We start from the raw sequence: 19,237 nt of genomic DNA on the forward strand, positions 1-19,237 counted from the left end.
TCTTAGTTCCCTGACCAGAAATTGAACCTGTGTCCCCTGCAGTGAAAGCGTGAAGTCTTAGTAACTGGACCATCAGAGAAGAACCTGAACATCATAAAACTTCTGATATCTGTATGTCATTCTATTGCATAGGACAATCTTTATTTTCCTTATCAATCAAATATTATTAAAAGTTTAGTTGGTGTTTTTAGTTGGTTTTAGTTGGTGTTTTTCCTCATTTAAGCCTGGGATGATACTTTCAAACCAAATGTAAGCTCACATCCAAGAATGTTTTCTCAAAATCTATTCTTAGAAATGAAACTACAGTGTACAGGACACAAGCATTTCCTTAAAATTTTTATGAAGTAATTGATGTAGTCCTATACAACCTACTATCACTTTATATTTCTGTGAGACATGTAAGTACTTCCACTTTTCCTTCTGTATTCTCCTACATGGGTATTGCAACATTTTAATTTTTTTACAATCATAAGCTGACACCAGAGTCTCATTGTTATGGATAGATTCAGCTGCTTTAAGCACTGTATTTTATTTGTCCTGTTTATCTGGATGTTAATTTCTTTTCAAGCAAAAGTAGACACTTTAAAATTCTCTACCCTCTAGTAAGCATTTGTATTAGTTTCCTATTGTTGCTGTAACAAATTATCACAACTTTAGAGGCTTAAAACAACAAAAATTTGTTATTTTACAATTTTGAAGTTCAAAAGTTCATAATCAGTCTCATCAGACTAAAGTCAAAATGTCAGTAAGACTAGTTCTTTCTTGAAGCTTTGAAGGGAGGCTCCATTTCCTTGCCTTTTCAGTTTCCAGAGGCTGTCAGTGTTTCTTGGTTCAGGATCCCTTTCTCACATTACTTCAACCTCTTGCTTCGTTTGTCACATCCCCTACTACTAACTAATTCTCCTGCCACCCTCTTATAAAGACTCTTGTCCTAACCTTGGGTCCATCTGAATAATCCAACATAATTTCCCTAACTCAATATCCTTAACTCAATCAATCTGAAAAGTCCCTTTTGCCATGTAAAGTAACATATTCACAGGTTTCAGGGATCAGGATGTGGACATCTTTGAGCAGCTATTATTTTGTCTATTGCACCACTATTCATCAATTTGAAAAGAAATATATTCCCATTATTTAAATATACATATTACAAGATAATATTGACTCTATTGTTTCACAGCTTGCATTTTGTATTTAACAATATATATTAACCATAATTTTGTATTCTTTTTTAATTTAAATTTATTTATTTTAATTGGAGGCTAATTACTTTACAATATTGTATTGGTTTTGCCATACTTCAACATGAATCCACCACGGGTGTACACGTGTTCCCCATCCTGAACCCCCCTCCCAACCTCCCTCCCCATACCATCCCTCTGGGTCATCCCAGTGCACCAGCCCCAAGCATCCTGTATCCTGCATCAAACCTGGACTGGCAATTTGTTTCTTATATCATATTATACTTGTTTCAATGGTTGTATTCTTTAATAATAGTCTCTACTCCATCATTTCCAAATATTTTATACTATTTCAATGAATGGAGGGACTCTAATTATGCTGCTGCTGCTGCTGCTGCTAAGTCGCTTCAGTCATCTCCGACTCTGTGTGACCCCATAGATGGCAGCCCACCAGGCTCACCCGTCCCTGGGGGTCTCCAGGCAAGAACACTGGAGTGGGTTGCCATTTCCTTCTCCAATGCATGAAAGTGAAAAGTGAAAGTGAAGTCGCTCAGTCATGTCCGACTCTTTGAGACCCCATGGACTGCAGCCTACCAGGCTTCTCCATCCATGGGATTCTCCAGGCAAGAGTACTGGAGTGGGGTGCCATTGCCTTCTCCGGACTCTAATTATAATAACAAGTATAACCAAAATACTTGCAATGACTTCAACTTGTATGTATTAAAATAAATTGTGTTCTGGTCATGACATGGGATTATATTGTTTTTTCCTCATCTTTCCAAAATCCCATTTAAATGTCACTAACGATTTATAAAAGGAATAAATTATAAGAGCACTGAGTCATAAAGGGCAGCAGAGATTTGGATAAATATCTCACAGATATATGTACAGGAGAAGGCTTCTATGGAGCAGGAAGTATTCTCTCTAGGGGAGCTCTAGAGAGCCTCCAAGCTCAGAAAGGTTTTTGTGTCTGTGCTGGAAGGACTAGGGGTAGAACAGCTGCACCAGACAGCACATAGCTCCATCTTTCCTCCCCAGGAGGGAGAAACTGGCAGCAGAGCCAGCCTTAGAGAGCTTCTAAGAAGATAATGTCAGCTAAAGACTAGCATACAGATACAAGTTATAATGCCCATACAAAAACTCACCACCATTAGATACTGAGCAGACCCAAAAAAAGGCAGAATTTACAACTAAAGAAATAAGCAATAATAGACAACTGATAAAAATAAGACTGCTTAAAATGTATAAAGAGATGAAAAGAGGACTGGAATTTATTTTTAAAATTTAATTTAAAATTTAAGGTATGTTTGAGAAAGAACAACTAGAAATTCTAGAAATGAAAAAGGTACACATTGAAATAAAAATCTTATTAGATTGATCAAATAGTTGGAACACAGATAAGCTAGGGGCCTTATCTTAATCACCCCTGTGTCTTAATGTCTAATACAACAAGTCCAGCATATGTTACACATATATCAGGCATTCAGCAATTGCTTGTTAAACTAAACCAGGTGGGTGAGTTTTGGACAAGCCAGGTGCTCCTCCAGTATAGGTGAGTCTCAGGGGCCAAGACAGTCTTAAGTAGAAGTACCTGAGGATTGAGCTGAGCTGGGCCTCACTCCTTGTTGGTAGGATTAGCAATGCTGCTGCCGCTGCTAAGTCACTTCAGTCGTGTCCGACTCTGTGCGACCCCATAGATGGCAGCCCACCAGGCTCCCCGTCCCTGGGATTCTCCAGATAAGAACACTGGAGTGGGTTGCCATTTCCTTCTCCAGTGCATGAAAGTGAAAAGTGGAAGTGAAGTCGCTCAGTTGTGTCCTACTCTTAGCGATCCCAGGGACTGCAGCCCACCAGGCTCCTCCGTCCATGGGATTTTACAGGCAAGAGTACTGGAGTGGGTTGCCGTTGCCTTCTCCAGGATTAGCAATGGAGTTCGTCTATACAATATACTTTGGTGCTTCCATTGACCTCAGGGGCCAGTTTGTTCCCTGTCAGATCTAGTGATCAACTTCTCTTCACTCAGCATGTCCCTGTTAGGAACTATGAGGATGTCCACGGCCATATATGTGTGAAGAAACGTCATATAAATGGTTAACAGTTGTGCCAAAGCTCCCCCTATTTACTTCCTCCATCCCAGTCCTTATACTCTCCCCCACCCTGCCTCCAATCCAGAGAAAGGAGAGCAGTCATGTGTGCATCCAGTTTTCCATACCTGGCCTCCACAGCTGGATCTCAGGGTGGTCTGCCTCACTGGAATAATGAACATCTTCTTCTAGGACAGCAATCCTCTTTGTATTGCAGAAGGAGAGCAATTCAGACTGGGCCCATTCCAGGGTACCCTGTAGCCTTCAGCCCTTACCAGCAAGGAAGCTTTTCTGAGGTGTGGCTGAGGCTTCAGAACAGAGGGCAGCTTCAGAAGCAATGATATTCTTGTGTCCTTCTTTTCTACATCCTCATTGTTTCTATATTTCTAGAAAGTGGACACTCAGAAAACAGATGCCCTACCCTGGCCAGCCCATGCCAAAGCAAGCGCTTTCAGGAGAAAGGCAGCTTGGGATAGGCTGTTCAGATTTTAGGCTTCAGCTCCCAAATCCCTTTCTAATCCTGCCACTTTATATGAGAAGTCATGCTCACTATTTGGGACTCCCAGAGTGGTATATAAAACAGATGGTTATCCATAGGTCACTGAGGCCTACTTAGAGACTACACACAAGCTCCTAAAAAGTGTCTTATGGATAGGTGTCTGTAAAGAATATATTACCAATGCAACTATGCTATGCTATGCTAAGTCACTTCAGTCATGTCCGACTCTGTGGGACCCCATAGACAGCAGCCCACCAGGCTCCCCCGTCCCTGGGATCCTCCAGGCAAAAACACTGGAGTGGGTTGCCATTTCCTTCTCCAGTGCATGAAAGTGAAAAGTGAAAGTGAAGTTGCTCAGTCGTGTCCAACTCCTAGCGACCCCATGGACTGTGGCCTACCAGTCTCCTCCGTCCATGGGATTTTCCAGGCAAGAGTACTGGAGTGGGGTGCCATTGCCTTCTCCGACCAATGCAACTAGACTTCAGTAATTCAAAACTATCCAGGGCTAATATTCACCTGAAATATTTACTAAAGTATAAAAACACTAGTAAGTCTAAGAACTGAGTATCCATTTGAACACAACTACCAAGGTGTTGATAATTAGTAGTCTTAAAATCACTGATGTAGGATGTAAATACTGCTAGACTAAAATACAATTGGCCTGGGTTATAGCTCTGATGTCATCAAATAATAAATGTGTGAACCTGGGCTTTTCTATCAATTTCTTGAAAACAGCTTTGAGTGGTTTAGAAAGAGATGTTGAGTAACTTGCATAGGTCATATGGCTAGGAAGTGACAGAGCCAGCATTGTCCAGATTCAGAGTTCATAGCCATTCTGATATACTATCCCCTCCTTATGCTTAGAATGTTCACATGGGAACTAGAACAAAGTATCTCAGGGAGCAGGACCTACTCTGATAATTCTTTTCCAACTTTGTTTGCAACTAGCCTCAAAACCTGCCTGTAGAAAATTCCTTAAGACATTTTTGAGTACTCATGGAAGGGGAGGAGAAACTGTTGAGTGAGAAATCTCCCTGCATGGAGATACCCTCTAGGAAGGGAGGAGACCGTGGGGTCCTTGTCTAAATGTGAAGGGTACTTGCAGGTTGGTCTAGATTGTTGGTATTGGGGGGTTTAGGGACAGTAATCCTGGGGCTAGGAGAATTGCCTTGAAGTCCACATTTGTCAGTCCAGCTCAACTTTTCCTTGGATTGTAATGCTTATTTGTGATGTTTACTGAAACTGATGAAGACAAGGGCAGGAAAAGGCTTCCACAACTGCCCATTCTCTCCAAAAGAGGGCGCTCCTGTGTGGTCAATCGCTCAGTCCTGTTTGACTCCTTGAGACCCTATGGACCATGCCAGGCTCCTCTGTCCATGGGATTTCCCAGGCAAGAATACTGGAGTTGGGTTGCCATTTCCTGCCCCAGGGGATCTTCCCAACCCAGGGATCGAACCTGTGTTTCCCGCATTGCTGGCAGTCTCTTGCATCCCAAGTGGCTTCTTTACCAGCCACCAAGGAAACCTTGAACATGCATATATTCTCAACGCTTTTCCCCCAGCACAAATCCCAATCACGGATCAAAGGGGACTCTGGATTGCATTGTACATATAGGATACTGAGTCCATATCTAACCAATACCCATTCTGCAAGCCCCACCTTGGCCAAAACTTCAATACCTGGTGGGTATCAATAGCCCAAAGAGTCTGCAAATGAACTCAGACTGTACCATTTTACAAATTAATTTACACAGAAGAAGGGTATTTGGTCTCGTGTTCTTAAGGCTTTGTGATTGTATTTAATACTTTAGAGTAATTCAAACATTGTTTGTAAATATTGTTTGCCTGACACTCATTTCTACCCCTAAGTGTTTCCCCTAAAGGGTGCTAATTTTAATTTGGTACTTGAATAAAGGGGAATATCCAGGCCTTTCATGACCTTCAAAGGAATGGCTGTAGTTACTAAGATACTATACCTTTTCCCTTATCATTGGCATGTGTTCTGTACAACCCTCACTTTTGTTACTTCTGGGAGACTACATGTGGCATCTGTGACACAGAAGCTATTTTTCACTTCTGTTTTTGCATCCTTAGCTCCCCTGGGCAAGGCAGGAGCTCTATCAGATCATTGTTGTTTCAGAGTTACAAAAACAACAACAACAACAACAACATTGCCAACACTTCTGGAGAAATGGTGATGTTTGATGCTCCCGAGGTAAAAGCCAGCAGATAAGGCTGGAAGCTTGCAGAAGAGAATGAAGTGGGGAAGACTCATAGGACAGAGTAGGGAGACTAGACAGAAACGCAAATTCTACACCTACAGCTCTCATGGAGCCTGAGTGATTGAACAAAGAAGAGCCTGGAGAAATTTCAGCCTCACTTTCATCTTCCTTTGGAGAGCTGTTGTCTTAAGCCCCTCCCAGCCTGGCATATAGCTGTAAATTTGAGTAAGGATATAGCAAAGGACTGTGATGCTATGCACCCTAAACAGTATGCATTGTAGCCAAAGGCAGCCTCTAATCCCAGCTCTCATTGACTGGCTGTGTGACCTTGGGCACCTTACCTAAGCCTGTTTCCCATGGTATCAAATGGGACTATTAAAATGCTTATTGGAGAACTGGTGGTGAGATTGGAGCTAAAGAAGATGAAGAACCCAGCACAATGTCTGGCATAAATTTAGTATTAAAAAAGTTGGCAGCTTTACATTATGGTTGGTCCAGATTCTACACCTTCCCCTTGGCAGGTTTCTCTCTACTGTTGCCCCCAGAAGAACTGATGTATTTGAGGATCCAGGAGTTTAACAATTCCCCCCAAAAATCAGAGCAAGAAAAACTTGGGACTTATCAGCTTTCCCCCCTTCCCCCACCTCACAAGCATGTACAGACTAAGGGTCCGAGGAGGCTGAATAATGAGAGGCTTTCGGTTTAGCTTGGAAGTCGTACACTATTTCAAGGTCCCAGATTTTTAGTTGAATATTCTCCTGCCTCACAACTCCACCTCCATCCTATTTTAAAGAACCCCTTTAGTTCTCCAGTTACACATTTTCTTGTCCCTGGAAATTCCGCCCTTAGCCTTTAGTTTTCCTGGGAATGCAACGATAGGGGAGATCTCTGAGACGAGTTGGGGCGCTATTGCCCAGGCAACCGTGGAGTGCGCCTGCGCAGTGACTTCCCCAAGCCGGCAGCTCGTTTGCCTTCGGCACTGCTGCTGGACTTGGGACCGAAAGAGTGTATCTCCCCTCTTCCTGTGCCCTCTCCCACGTTAGACGATTGTGTTGTTCTCTTCTTGAGACTGACGAAAATGTGAGGAAAGTCCTCTCTTCCATCTGATAGAAGGTGGCAGTTGAGGGTAGCCTCTAGTGATTAAATGGATGAAAGGGCAGAAAGCTTATGGATGCCAGGAGGAGACGAAGCATAAAACCTACACCACTGATAGGCAGCCCCCTTCTTCCCCCGAAACCTTGCATTAGAGGTGACTTTAGGTATAATATACTACTAAGCCAGGGCTCCCTTACAGGAATTGTTAGCTGCTGCTGCCAGCTCTCTAGGGGAGAGCTGCAATCCGGGTTAAAAGCTGTGAGACCCCGGATCTGGATGAAGAGAACCAAAATACTAACACTCACCTTAACGGCTGAGTGCAGAAATAAACAGCGCAGCTGAGGTTGCCATTCAGAGTTCCTCCACGTGAACTGTTAGGTCTGACGGAGATCCAGGACTAGCTGCCTTCAGGAGAATCATTGTTGATTTCTAAGACCCACTCTCTGAGAATCTGAAACTTTGTTATCTCTGCCACAGGCTTATTTCTCTCACTCTGCTCTTAACTTGAACTCAACATTGTCTTCCTGAGCTTCATGTAAATCCCACGAAGCAATTTTACATACTGCCCCTGACTTCATGGACTAGCCCTCCTTCCCTCCCTCTTCCCAACCTCGGGTCTTTAGAAGTCACTAAAGGTTAACTTGTCCCTAGCCCTGCATACCGCCGCATCCTCCCCTGCCACCACCTCTGACCACTCCTCCATTTGTGTGACACCCCTGCCCCTTCACCGTCCCCTCCCACAACTTGCAGTTTAGTTGGGAGTTACTCCTGCAAACTCTCATAGATCTCTGAGCTTACCCCTATTATACCACTTGCCACAACAATAATATAATTGTTGGTTTACTTTCACAGACCCTCCCCCTTAAGCCCTGAGGCTCAACTGGCTCTTCCTCACCCTTATATTTCCAGCATGAAGCACTGTGCTTACAGCATGGCAGATATTTAATGAATGTTTGTGGAATAAAATAGTACTTAAGCATGGAGACTAATTCATTAAACTTTTATTTTTCACTACACTCTGGAACCACAAAGCAAATACAGGTAAATGCCAGTAATTAAAAAAAAAAAAAAAAACAGTAGACACGATGGGAGAACATCAACAGACCAATGATTTTGTGTTTTTCTTGTGTGTATATTATCACTGTTGTTACTTAACTCCTGTATGAGACCATTTCATTGATTATTTCAAATGGTTAAAGAAAAGCTATACATTTTCTTCCACATCATAGAAAGATGTAAATATTACCAATACATTTTATGCAGCCATATGAACTTTTATAATGAAACAAGACAGAAATGACAAATGAGCAATTCTATTTTTAAACACTGATCATGAATCTAATTCAGGGTATATTAAAAGGAAGAAAATACTATTAGAAATGGAACACAAATAGCAAGCACAATGTGTACTTTTCACCCCAACCCTGCCCAATTTCTGATTTGGGGCCCCAATACCCATTTCCCCAGGCCCCTTTAATTGATGCCACCTAACTGAAGTGACACACTTCCCTCAGACTTCACATGGGGCCAAAGAAGAACATGGCAGTTGCCTCAGATCTGGCTCTGGCCTCCTCATCTTCAACAGCCTCCCTATATTGCTCTGGCCAGTCCTGTGGTTGCTTTCTGTAGAGCCTGGCCATGTACTCCAGGGCTTTCATTTTGGTGGTTTCAAGGTGAGCTCGAGGACCCCATAGAAGCTCATATTCAACTGGATTAGAATAGGAGAGTGGCCTGCATTCCAAGTAACGCTGTCTCATAAGTTTGCAGGTGATGGCATGCTTTCTCCCTACATCCACACCAAATCTCCGAAGCAAATTCCAGACATTGGCCTCTTTGACACGGTTGCCCATCAAGAAGATCAAACCCAGGATTGGCATCACATATTCTTGAGTGGGTCTCCCCAGGCTCTCTAGCATCATTTGCTCTTCTTCTGATTCTGGTTGCTGGACAAGGAGGTAAATGTGCTCACTGGTATCAACCTCAATCAGAGAGAACCCATAGAACAGATCAAGTATTAGAGTAGCTCGACTGAGGATATTTGGAAACACATCCTCAAATTCTTTGCCAGTGTGAGCCAATAGCTCATCCTGATGTATAGGTAACAACTCCTCTGTGACATTAATGGCCAACTGGACCAAATCATTTGCCTTATCATTCATAGTGTCTTCTGACCAGAACTCTAAGCCAGCAGCCTGGCTTCTTTCTTTGGCCTTGTCAGCTTCTAGGGCCTTATTATATTCTTCTGGCCAGCTCCAGGGTTCTTCATCATGGGCCTCTGCCACAAACTTCAGGGCTTCCATCTTTGTGATTTCTTTGTGGGCTCTAGAACCCCACAAGAACTCAAATTCAAGGGGATTAGTGCCATACACTGGCCAGTACTCCAAGAATCGCATACGCACAAAGTCAGTAGTTAGGAGGTTCCTTGTGTTCCCAAAGGGGATGTTGATCCTCTGGGGTTCACCTAACACATCAGCCTTTAGCAACAGATCCCAAATGGAAGTCTCTCTTGCTCGGTTACCATTTAGGAGAATGTGACCTAGGACCAAGGCCAGGAGACCTGCCTTTGGCATGTCCAGGGATTCTGCTATCCAATCATTGGTCTGGAGACCCCGTTTGCTGATTAGGTTGTAGGTGTCAGCTTGGGGATCAAGAACTCTCAGATTCAACCCAAAGACCCGATCCAGATGGGCTGAGGCTCGTCTGAGGATCTCAGGGAACTGATCTGAGTATTCTCTGAGGAACTCCAGCATCTCTGCCTGCTGAATAGACCCCTCGATTTGGCTTTTCATGCGCATGAAATTCACCAAAGCAATCGACCTGTCTTCTAGAGGATCGTGCACCCTGAGCGCCCCCAAACGTCGGGACTGCTCATCAATCAGCACATCGAGGTCTTTTGGGTCCTGCGCAGCCTGGGAAGCGCTGGCAACCTGAGGGTCGACCGGCGCCTGAGGGCCCTGGGGGGCATCAGGAACTATCATGGAAGCGGGGAGCCCAGAGGCATCAGTAGCCTGCATCTCACCATGGAAGTCGCTGTAATCTGCAGTGGTCTCTGCGCTGCGGTGACACGCATTCTTGCTTACCAGAGACATGGTTCCAGGAGACAGGAACGGGGAGGTCTGCGATCCGTCAGAGAGAGGATGGTAGGTGTGTTGGCGCCTCAGCACAAAGCCAAAGCCAGAGGCCCGGGAGCTGGGCGGGTCAGAAGTGACAGCTGGTGAGAGAAGCTATCTTCCTACACAAACATCAGCCAGCAATGACCGCAAACCTCACAGAGCTAGGGTTTGCCGCAGCCTACGCAGGCGCAGTTGGGTTCTGCGACGTGGTGGCCACGCCCCACTCTAAGTCCTCCTCACCCGCCCCCTACTTCTGCCTGGCCCAAGCTGCTGTTGGAGTGGTTCCTGCTACAGTCAAACTTGTTAGAGAGAATTCATGAAAGGCGGTAATAAACAGAGGTAAAGCAAAAGGGTAAGGGATGGGGGATGTTCAATGAAGCACCACAAAGTTTTTCTGTGAGGTGTAAAGCTAATAGGCAATAGAGGATTTGGAGGGGAGGATACTGAAGATGAGAATTATTTCACAGATTCATTAATTCATCCACTCATTCAGCATATATTTCTTGAGTATGTGTCACATGCTAGGCACAGTACTGGGTACTAGGGGTACACCAGAGTACAAACGTAATGATTATCCCTTTCTGTGTAGAGCTTACATTCTGGAGTAGGATCAAACAATGGTAATAATAGTGGAGCACTTTTGTGCCAGACACTATTTCTGGTGTTTTCACTTATCTCACTGAATCACTTAATCTTAACTATGAGGTAGCTACTTTTATTTTTTTTTTAACTTTACACTATTTTATTGGTTTTGCCATATATCAAAATGAATCCACCACAGGTATACACGTGCTCCCCATCCTGAACCCTCCTCCCTCCTCCCTCCCCATACCATCCCCCCGGGTCGTCCCAGTGCACCAGCCCCAAGCATCCAGTTTCGTGCATCGAACCTGGGCTGGCGACTCGTTTCATATATGATATTATACGTGTTTCAGTGCCATTCTCCAAAATCATCCCACCCTCTCCCTCTCCCACAGAGTCCAAAAGACTGTTCTATACATCTATGTCTCTTTTGCTGTCTCATATACAGGGTTATTGTTACCATCTTTCTAAATTCCATATATATGCATTAGTATACTATATTGGTGTTTTTCTTTCTGGCTTACTTCACTCTGTATAATAGGCTCCAGTTTCATCCACCTCATTAGAACTGATTCAAATGTATGGAAACTAAGTCAGAGAGGTGAATTTACCTGTCCAAAGTCAGGCAAAAACAAGTGGAAGAGATCAGGATTTGAACCTGTCTGCCAGAGTCTCAATAAAAGTACTTTCTTTCATACCATCTGCCCATCACAGATGATTGCTGCTGCTAAATCGCGTCAGTCGTGTCTGACTCTTAGCGACCCCATGGACTGCAGCCTACCAGGCTCCTCCATCCATGGGAATTTCCAGGCAAGAATACTGGAGTGGGTTGCACGTGCCTTCTCTGTCACAGATGATTAGCCCTGTTTATTTAAGGCACTAATAATTAAAGTAGTTGAAAATATATGCTCTGTGAAATGACAGTTAACATACGGTACAAACACAGAAGAAGGAACAAGCAATGAATTACAGCTTAGTCTGAGGTGTCTCAGACTGGGGACACATGCCTCAAGAACGAACTGAGCTCAAGTGATGAATAGGATGGGAAGGATTTATAAGGGCTTTCTAGGAGAAGGCAATGGCACCTCACTCAAGTACTCTTGCCTGGAAAATCCCATGGATAGAGGAGCCCGGTAGGCTACAGTCTATGGGGTCACTAAGAGTTGGACACGACTGAGCGACTTCACTTCCACTTTTCACTTTCATGCATTGGAGAAGGAAATGGCAACCCACTCCAGTGTTCTTGCCTGGAGAATCCCAGGGACAGGGGAGCCTGGTGGGCTGCCGTCTATGGGATCGCACAGAGTTGGACACGACTGAAGAGACTTAGCTTAGCTTAGGCTGAGGTATCAGTAAAAAAAAAAGCTCAGAGGTATAAAAGTACAAAATAAGTTTGCATAACACTGGTCATTCAGCGTGGCTAGAGCCAAAGTGCACTAGGAAGGGAGGGAGATGAGGATGAAGGTGATAAGACAGAAATGAATGGATTTTCTGTTTCTTCATTTAGCAGTTGGGGCTCCAGGAGGTGGGAACAGCAACACCAGAACAGGACCTGATTATTCAGGTGTTTGGTCATGTGTTTGCTGCTGCTGCTGCTGCTAAGTCTCTTCAGTCGTGTCCGACTCTGTGACCCCATAGACGGCAGCCCACCAGGCTCCCCTGTCCCTGGGATTCTCCAGGCAAGAACACTGGAGTGGGTTGCCATTTCCTTCTCCAATGCAGTAAAGTGAAAAGTGAAAGTGAAGTCGCTCAGTCATGTCCGACTCTGAGCGACCCCATGGACTGCAGCCTACCGGGCTCCTCCATCCATGGGATTTTCCAGGCAAGAGTACTGGAGTGGGGTGCCATCACCTTCTCCGGGTCATGTGTTTAGGGAGGCATAATTCAAATACTTTGACTAGGAAGACGGGTCAGCTGTTTTATATTCTGGGACTGCTACCAAAGTAATTGAGCTAAATCCTAGCTTTCAACCATCAGAGTATGCAGTGGAATATTGAGGAGAAAAATTTGCATTTTTCTGCAGCCACAATTGAAATCCTTCCTAAAATTCTTGATAGTAATGTTGAATTCAGTTATCTTGTGCCCTGAAATTCCTTCAGAGGGCACTTGAGGGGCCAGACACTTAAACTTGACATTTTCTACATTCCAGATGCTTTCTTAAAGTAGCAAATCAGGTGGCTCAGGAGCAAGCTGGACTAAAGACATAAATTTTTATAGAAGTGAATGTGCATGTTCTACCAGGTAGAAATGTTCTGTTTCCATGCTAATCATATATTTGGAGAATCTTGTGGAAAGCTGCAGCATCTTTTGAATTGTTGCAAAGGTGTAATTGAGATCATATCTGATAAGATCCCTCATCCTGGTCTTTCCCCTTCCCCAGAAGAACCCCAAGCTCCTTGTCTAGACAGGTACTGCCCAGGGGTAAGTTCAGAGAGGATTTTAAATTCTGCAGTCATTAAAAAAAAAAAAAAGATGTAATTTGCCCCTGAAATCCAGCTCACATTGTTTTTTTTTTTGGTGAGTTGAATTTTCTACTACCCCTGTATCTAATAGATAAAAATAGCATTGAGTGACAATATCTTACCTGTGAAATGACATGTTGATCCCATTCTACAGCATTCAAATTCTTCACCAATTGGTTCCTACTGTCTCTCCATTTTCATCTTTATTCCCTCTAGCACATCCTTCCATGAAATCTGTTCCTTAGCCACACAAAACTACACTCCTGGTCTCAGACATTTCTGCTTTACCTGTCTCCAAACAGTTCTAGTTCTTGCTAAAAGAAAAATGAAGGAGCTGTGCCTGTGACTGTGACCTTTGTCATGTTTTCCATCCTAAGTGTGAATGTAAAAAGATGGGATTATACTCTCCATTCTGAAATTCTTTTGATATTTTCTGACCTTTATTGCATTTTAAAAATGTGTGAATATCTTTCCATACAATTATTTGTCTTCCACATAATTTTAATAACATATTTTAACTTTATAATTATGTGCTTTACTGAGATATAACATATACAGAGAAAAGTATACAAATCATGAATGCAGAGCTTGATAAATTATGACAGATTTAACACACCTTATGACCATTATGCCAACCAAGAAACAAAACATTACCAGCATTTCAGAACCTCCTATGGCACCCCTCCCATCTCTTCCCTCATACTTGTCCCAAGAGGAAACCCCTATTCTGACTTCTATCATCACAGATTGGTTTTGCTGGTTTCTGAGTTTGGTATATCAATGGAATTATACAACATGTACTCATTTGTAGCTCTCTCTCTCTCTCTCTCTTTTTTTACAATAAAACCCCACTATATCTTATTATCCTTGTTGTATATAACAATATTTGTTCATTTGGATTATTATATACTTTAACATTGAATGATTATACCACAGCTATCCTGTCAATTGCTGGTGGACATTATCTTTTTTTCAGTTTGTGGTTCTTACCAAAAATGCTGCTATGAACCTTTTTATACCTGTCTTTTGGTTCACAGATTCATTTACATTGAAAATAAATCTATGAAAGGAATTACTGTGTGATAAATGTGTGTGATTTCAGTTCACATAGGTATTTCCAGAGAGTTTTTGAAATTGTTACACCAGTTTACACTTCCACTGGTACTGTATGAGAGTTCTTATTGCTCTATATTCTTGTCTGTGGGCATTCTAGTGGGTGTGCTATGGTGTATCATTTGGGATTTTTTTCTCTTCACTCATATTTAGCTTTTTTAAAAAACTGCTTTTCAGACAACAGTTGTCATTTGTTTTCCCAGGTTAATGGACATTAAAGGCAGAAAGTTAAGAAAACAGAAGATGCTAGAAGTTAGTCAGAAGACAGCAGCAAGAAGTGATAGTTGGTAGACACTCAAAGGGAAAGAGATATGGAAACACTATTCAAAATTGAATTTAGAACATAAATAGTATTCTGTTTGGGTACTCAGGGCAAGGACAAGAAATCCTCAATGTACTAATTGTCCTCAAAATTTTAATTGCATATTATAATTATTAAAGACCTATCTTTACCAAGGGAAGTTAACTTCTGTTTATGAAGAAAATAAATATATATTACAGAATTATTAACCCAGAAAATACATTACATTTAAAAAGTGTTAGTCCTCAATGAAATAATATAATTATTTAGAAAATTCACATATGTAAAATCTCATGCATGACAAATTGGTGTTTGCCAGAGGGGAAGGGAGACAAGAGAATGAGTGAAATAGGTGAAAGAGGTTAAGAACTACAAACTTCCAGCTATAAAATAAATAAGTTACAGGTATGTAATGTACAGTATAGCGAATTTAGTCAATAATATTGTAATAAATTTGCCTGGTGAAAGATGGTAACTAGAATCACGGTGATGCTCTATTTGTTATGTATATAAATGTTGAATCACTATGTTGTACACTTGAAAGTAATATAATATTGTATGTTAACTATACTTCAGTTAAAAATTAAAAAGAGAGACTTCCCTGGTGGTCTAGTGGTTAAGACTGTGCTTCCAGTGTGAGGGGGCCCAGGTTCAATCCCTGGTCAGGGAACTAAGATCTCATATGCTGCACAGCATAGCCAAAAAATAAATAAATTTTAAAATAATTAAAAGGAAAAAAATCTCATTCCTGGATATTACTCTATGGATACAACATTGTGTTAATTATACCCTAAGTTTTTTAATAATATGCATTCTTTTATATCTAAAATTGTAATGATCACTTAATTTATTTTTTAAACAATTGTATTTTTATTGAGTCAAATAACAAGGTCTGATTATTGTTATTAAGTTGGAAGATATAAAAACATATAAATTTTTTTTCAAAAATTATTCATGTTTCCACCAACCAGAGATATTTATTGCTAGCATTTTGGCCTATGTCATTCCTAGTCTTCTCTTTTCCCCCTACTTTTTATTGAAATACAACATTTCTATAGAAAAGTTCATAAAATACAAGTAAACAGATCAATTAATTTTCACAAATTGAATGTATTTGTGTAACCAACAACCAGTTAACAAACAGAATATTATAACCAATCAGAAGCCCACCCTTGCACCTTGCTTCACTCATTACAACACCCTCTGCCCGAAAGGTAAACACCTAAATATTAACATCACAGATTCATTCTTCCTATTTTTTAACTCTATGTAATTGGAATCTTGTGGTATAATTTGTGTGTATCTAGCTTATTTCATTCAATATATTTGTGAAATTCATTCATTGCTTGTAGCTGTCAATCATTCATTTTCATTGCTTATATTATTTTATTTTGTGAACATATCAGAACTTTAAAATCCATTCTACTGTTGATGAGCATTTGAGTTATTTCCAGTTTTTAGAATAATTAGTGCTGTTATGAATATTCTAGTATATGTTTTTTAATGAACTTTTGCATGCATTTGCATAGGGCATCTAAGAATGCAATGCCATTGCTGGATCATAGGTTATACATATGTTCAGCTTCTGACAGAGTTTCCTGAAGTGGCTACACCAATTCATACTGCTGTGAGCAAGGAACAAGTGTTCTGGTTTCTCCACACTTTTACTGACTTTTGGTACATTCTTTCTTTTACATTATAAATATTAATATTTTGATGGGTGGTGCAGTGATATGGCATTGTGACTTTGATATACTTTTCACTGATGACAAAGGAAATTGAGCTCCATTTCACATATTTATTAGCCATTTGGGTATCTTTTTTGTAATGACCTGTTCAAGTGTTTTGCCCATTCTACTGGGTTCTCAATCTTTTCTTGTTGATTTATAGAGAGTTTATATTTTATATATACAAGTTTATTGTCAAATATGCATATTGCAAATATCTTCTCTAATATACAGGCTGCCTTTTCACTATCTTAGTGTTCTTATTCAGCGAACAGGAGTTAATAGTTATTATACAGTTCAATTTATCAATTAATATCCTTTCTGGTTAGTGCTATTTAAGAAATTTTTGCCTACTCCAAGTTCACAGTGAAATTTTTCTATGCTTAAAAGATTAATTTTTTTTAATTGGTGGAAATTTGCTTTACAATATTGTGTTGGTTTCTGCCTTACAACACAAATCAGTCATAATTATATGTCTATCCCTCCCTGCTGAGTCTCCCTCCCTTCCCCCATCCCACCCCTCTAGGTCATCACAGAGCACCAAGCTGGGTTCCTTGTGTTATACAGCAACTTCTCACTATCTGTTTTACGTATGACAGTGTATATATATCAAAGCCAGTTTCTCAGTTTGCCTCACACTCACCTTTCCCTGCTGTGGCCACAAGTCCATTCTCTACTAGGTTCATCAGTACCATTTTTCTGGATTCCATATATATCCATTAATATATGATACTTATTTTCCTCTTTCTGACTTATTTCATTCTGTAAAAGAGGCTCTAAGTTCATTCAACTTGCTACAACTGATTCAAATTTGTTACTTTTTATGGCCAAGTAATATTCTATTGTATATATGTACCACATGTTGGAGAAGGAAATGGCAACCCACTCCAGTACTCTTGCCTTGAAAATCCCATGGATGGAGGAGCTTGGTGCAGGCTACTATCCATGGGGTCGCAAAGAGTCGAGCACGACTGAGTGACTTCACTTTACTTCACTTCACCACATCTTCTCTATCCATTCATCTGTCAACAGACACCTAGGTTGCTTCCATGTCCTGGCTATTGTAAATATTTCTGCAATAAACTTGGGATACATGTGTCTTTTAGAATTGTGGTTTTCTCGGGTATATGATAGAGTTGTTCCTAGCTTTTAAAGGAATCTTCATACTGTTTTCCATAATGGCTGTATCAGTTTACATTACCACCAAAAGTTCAGGAGAGTTCCATTTTCTCTGTATCCTCTTCAGCATTTATTGTTTGTAGATTTTTGGATTATGGCCATTCTGACTGGTGTGAGGTGATACCTCATTGTAGTTTTGATTTGCATTTCTATAATAATGAGGTAGCACTAGTGATAAAGAATGCACCTGCCAATGTAGGAGACATAAGAGACACAGGTTCAATCCTGGGTCAGGAGTATCCCCTGGAGGAGGAAATGGCACCCCGCTCCAGTATTCTTGCTTGGAGAACCACATGGACAGAGGAGCCTGGAAGGCTACAGTCCATGAGGTCACAAAGACATGACTGAACATCTAAGCACAATAATGAGCAATGTTGAGCATCTTTCCATGTGTTTATTGGCTATCTGTATGTATTATATGGAGAAATGTCTTTTTAGGTCTTCTGTCCAGTTTTTGATTGGGTTGTTTACTTTTCTGATATTCAGCTGTATGAGTTGCTTGTATAATTTGGAGATTAATCCTTTGTCACTTGCTTCATTTGCAATTATTTTCTCCCATTCTGAGGACTGTCTTTTCATCTTGTTTATAGTTCCCTTTGCTATGCAAAAGCTTTTAAATTATACATGTTTAATATCATATATGAAATGAGTCGCCAGTCCAGGTTCGATGCATGATACTGGATGCTTGGGGCTGGTGCACTGGGACGACCCAGAGGGATGGTATGGGGAGGGAAGAGGGAGGAGGGTTCAGGATGGGGAGCACATGTATACCTGTGGCGGATTCATTTTGATATATGGCAAAACCAATACAATATTGTAAAGTTAAAAAATAAAATTTAAAAAAAAGCTTTTAAATTTTATTAGGTCCCATTTGTTTATAGTTTAACTTTCATTTTTAAATCTAAAAATAATCTGGGATGTATTTATATATTTATTATATAAGTTTCAGGTATACAGTATTGTAATTCAGTGTCTGTATACACTACAAAGTGATCACCACCACCAGTTTAATCATCATCCATTACCATACAGTTGACCCTGTTCACCCATTTCATCCAACACCAACCCCCTTCTCTTCTGGTAACCACTACATCGTTTTCTGTATCTATGGGTTTGTTTTTGTTTTATTTTGCTTGTTTATTGGTTTCTTCTTTTTGTTAGATTCCACATATGAGTGAAGTTAATGGCATTTGTTTTTCTCTGTCTGACTTCATTTAGCATAATACCTTCCAGATCCATCCATGTTACGGCAAATGGTAGGATTTCAGTCTTTTATTAATGGCTGAGTAGTAGTATTCCAGGGTGTGTGGGTGTGTGTGTGTGTATCTCACATTTTCTTTAACATTCATCCATTGATGGACACTTACGGTATTTATATTTCCTTGCTATTGTGAATAATACTGAGATGAACATAGGAGTGCATATATCTTTTTGAATTAGTGTTTTCATATTCTTTGGATAAATATCCAGAAGTAGATTAGCTGTATTCATATAGTAGTACTATTTTTAATTGTTTGTGAGAAATCTCCACACTGTTTTCCAAAGTCGCTACACCAATTTACCTTCCCATCAACAAAACTAAGACATCCTCTCCAATGCTTGTTATTTCTTGCATCTTTATAATAGTCATTCTAATGGGCATGAGGTGATATATCTCACTGTGGTTTTGATTTGCATTTC

At 40.9% G+C, this 19,237-nt stretch overlaps 1 protein-coding gene across 1 annotated transcript; it reads right to left on the bottom strand.

Moving 5' to 3' along the window:
- Nucleotides 1-8,059: 8,059 nt before the first annotated feature.
- Nucleotides 8,060-10,371, bottom strand: MAGEE2 (MAGE family member E2). The gene has a single exon (XM_005893312.3). The coding sequence runs from the start codon at nucleotides 10,167-10,169 to the stop codon at nucleotides 8,598-8,600; it is 1,572 nt and encodes a 523-aa protein (XP_005893374.1). The 5' UTR covers nucleotides 10,170-10,371; the 3' UTR covers nucleotides 8,060-8,597.
- Between the last annotated feature and the right edge of the window lie 8,866 nt (nucleotides 10,372-19,237).

The sequence above is a fragment of the Bos mutus genome, chromosome X (assembly GCF_027580195.1).
Source record: "Bos mutus isolate GX-2022 chromosome X, NWIPB_WYAK_1.1, whole genome shotgun sequence".
NCBI lineage: Eukaryota > Metazoa > Chordata > Mammalia > Artiodactyla > Bovidae > Bos > Bos mutus.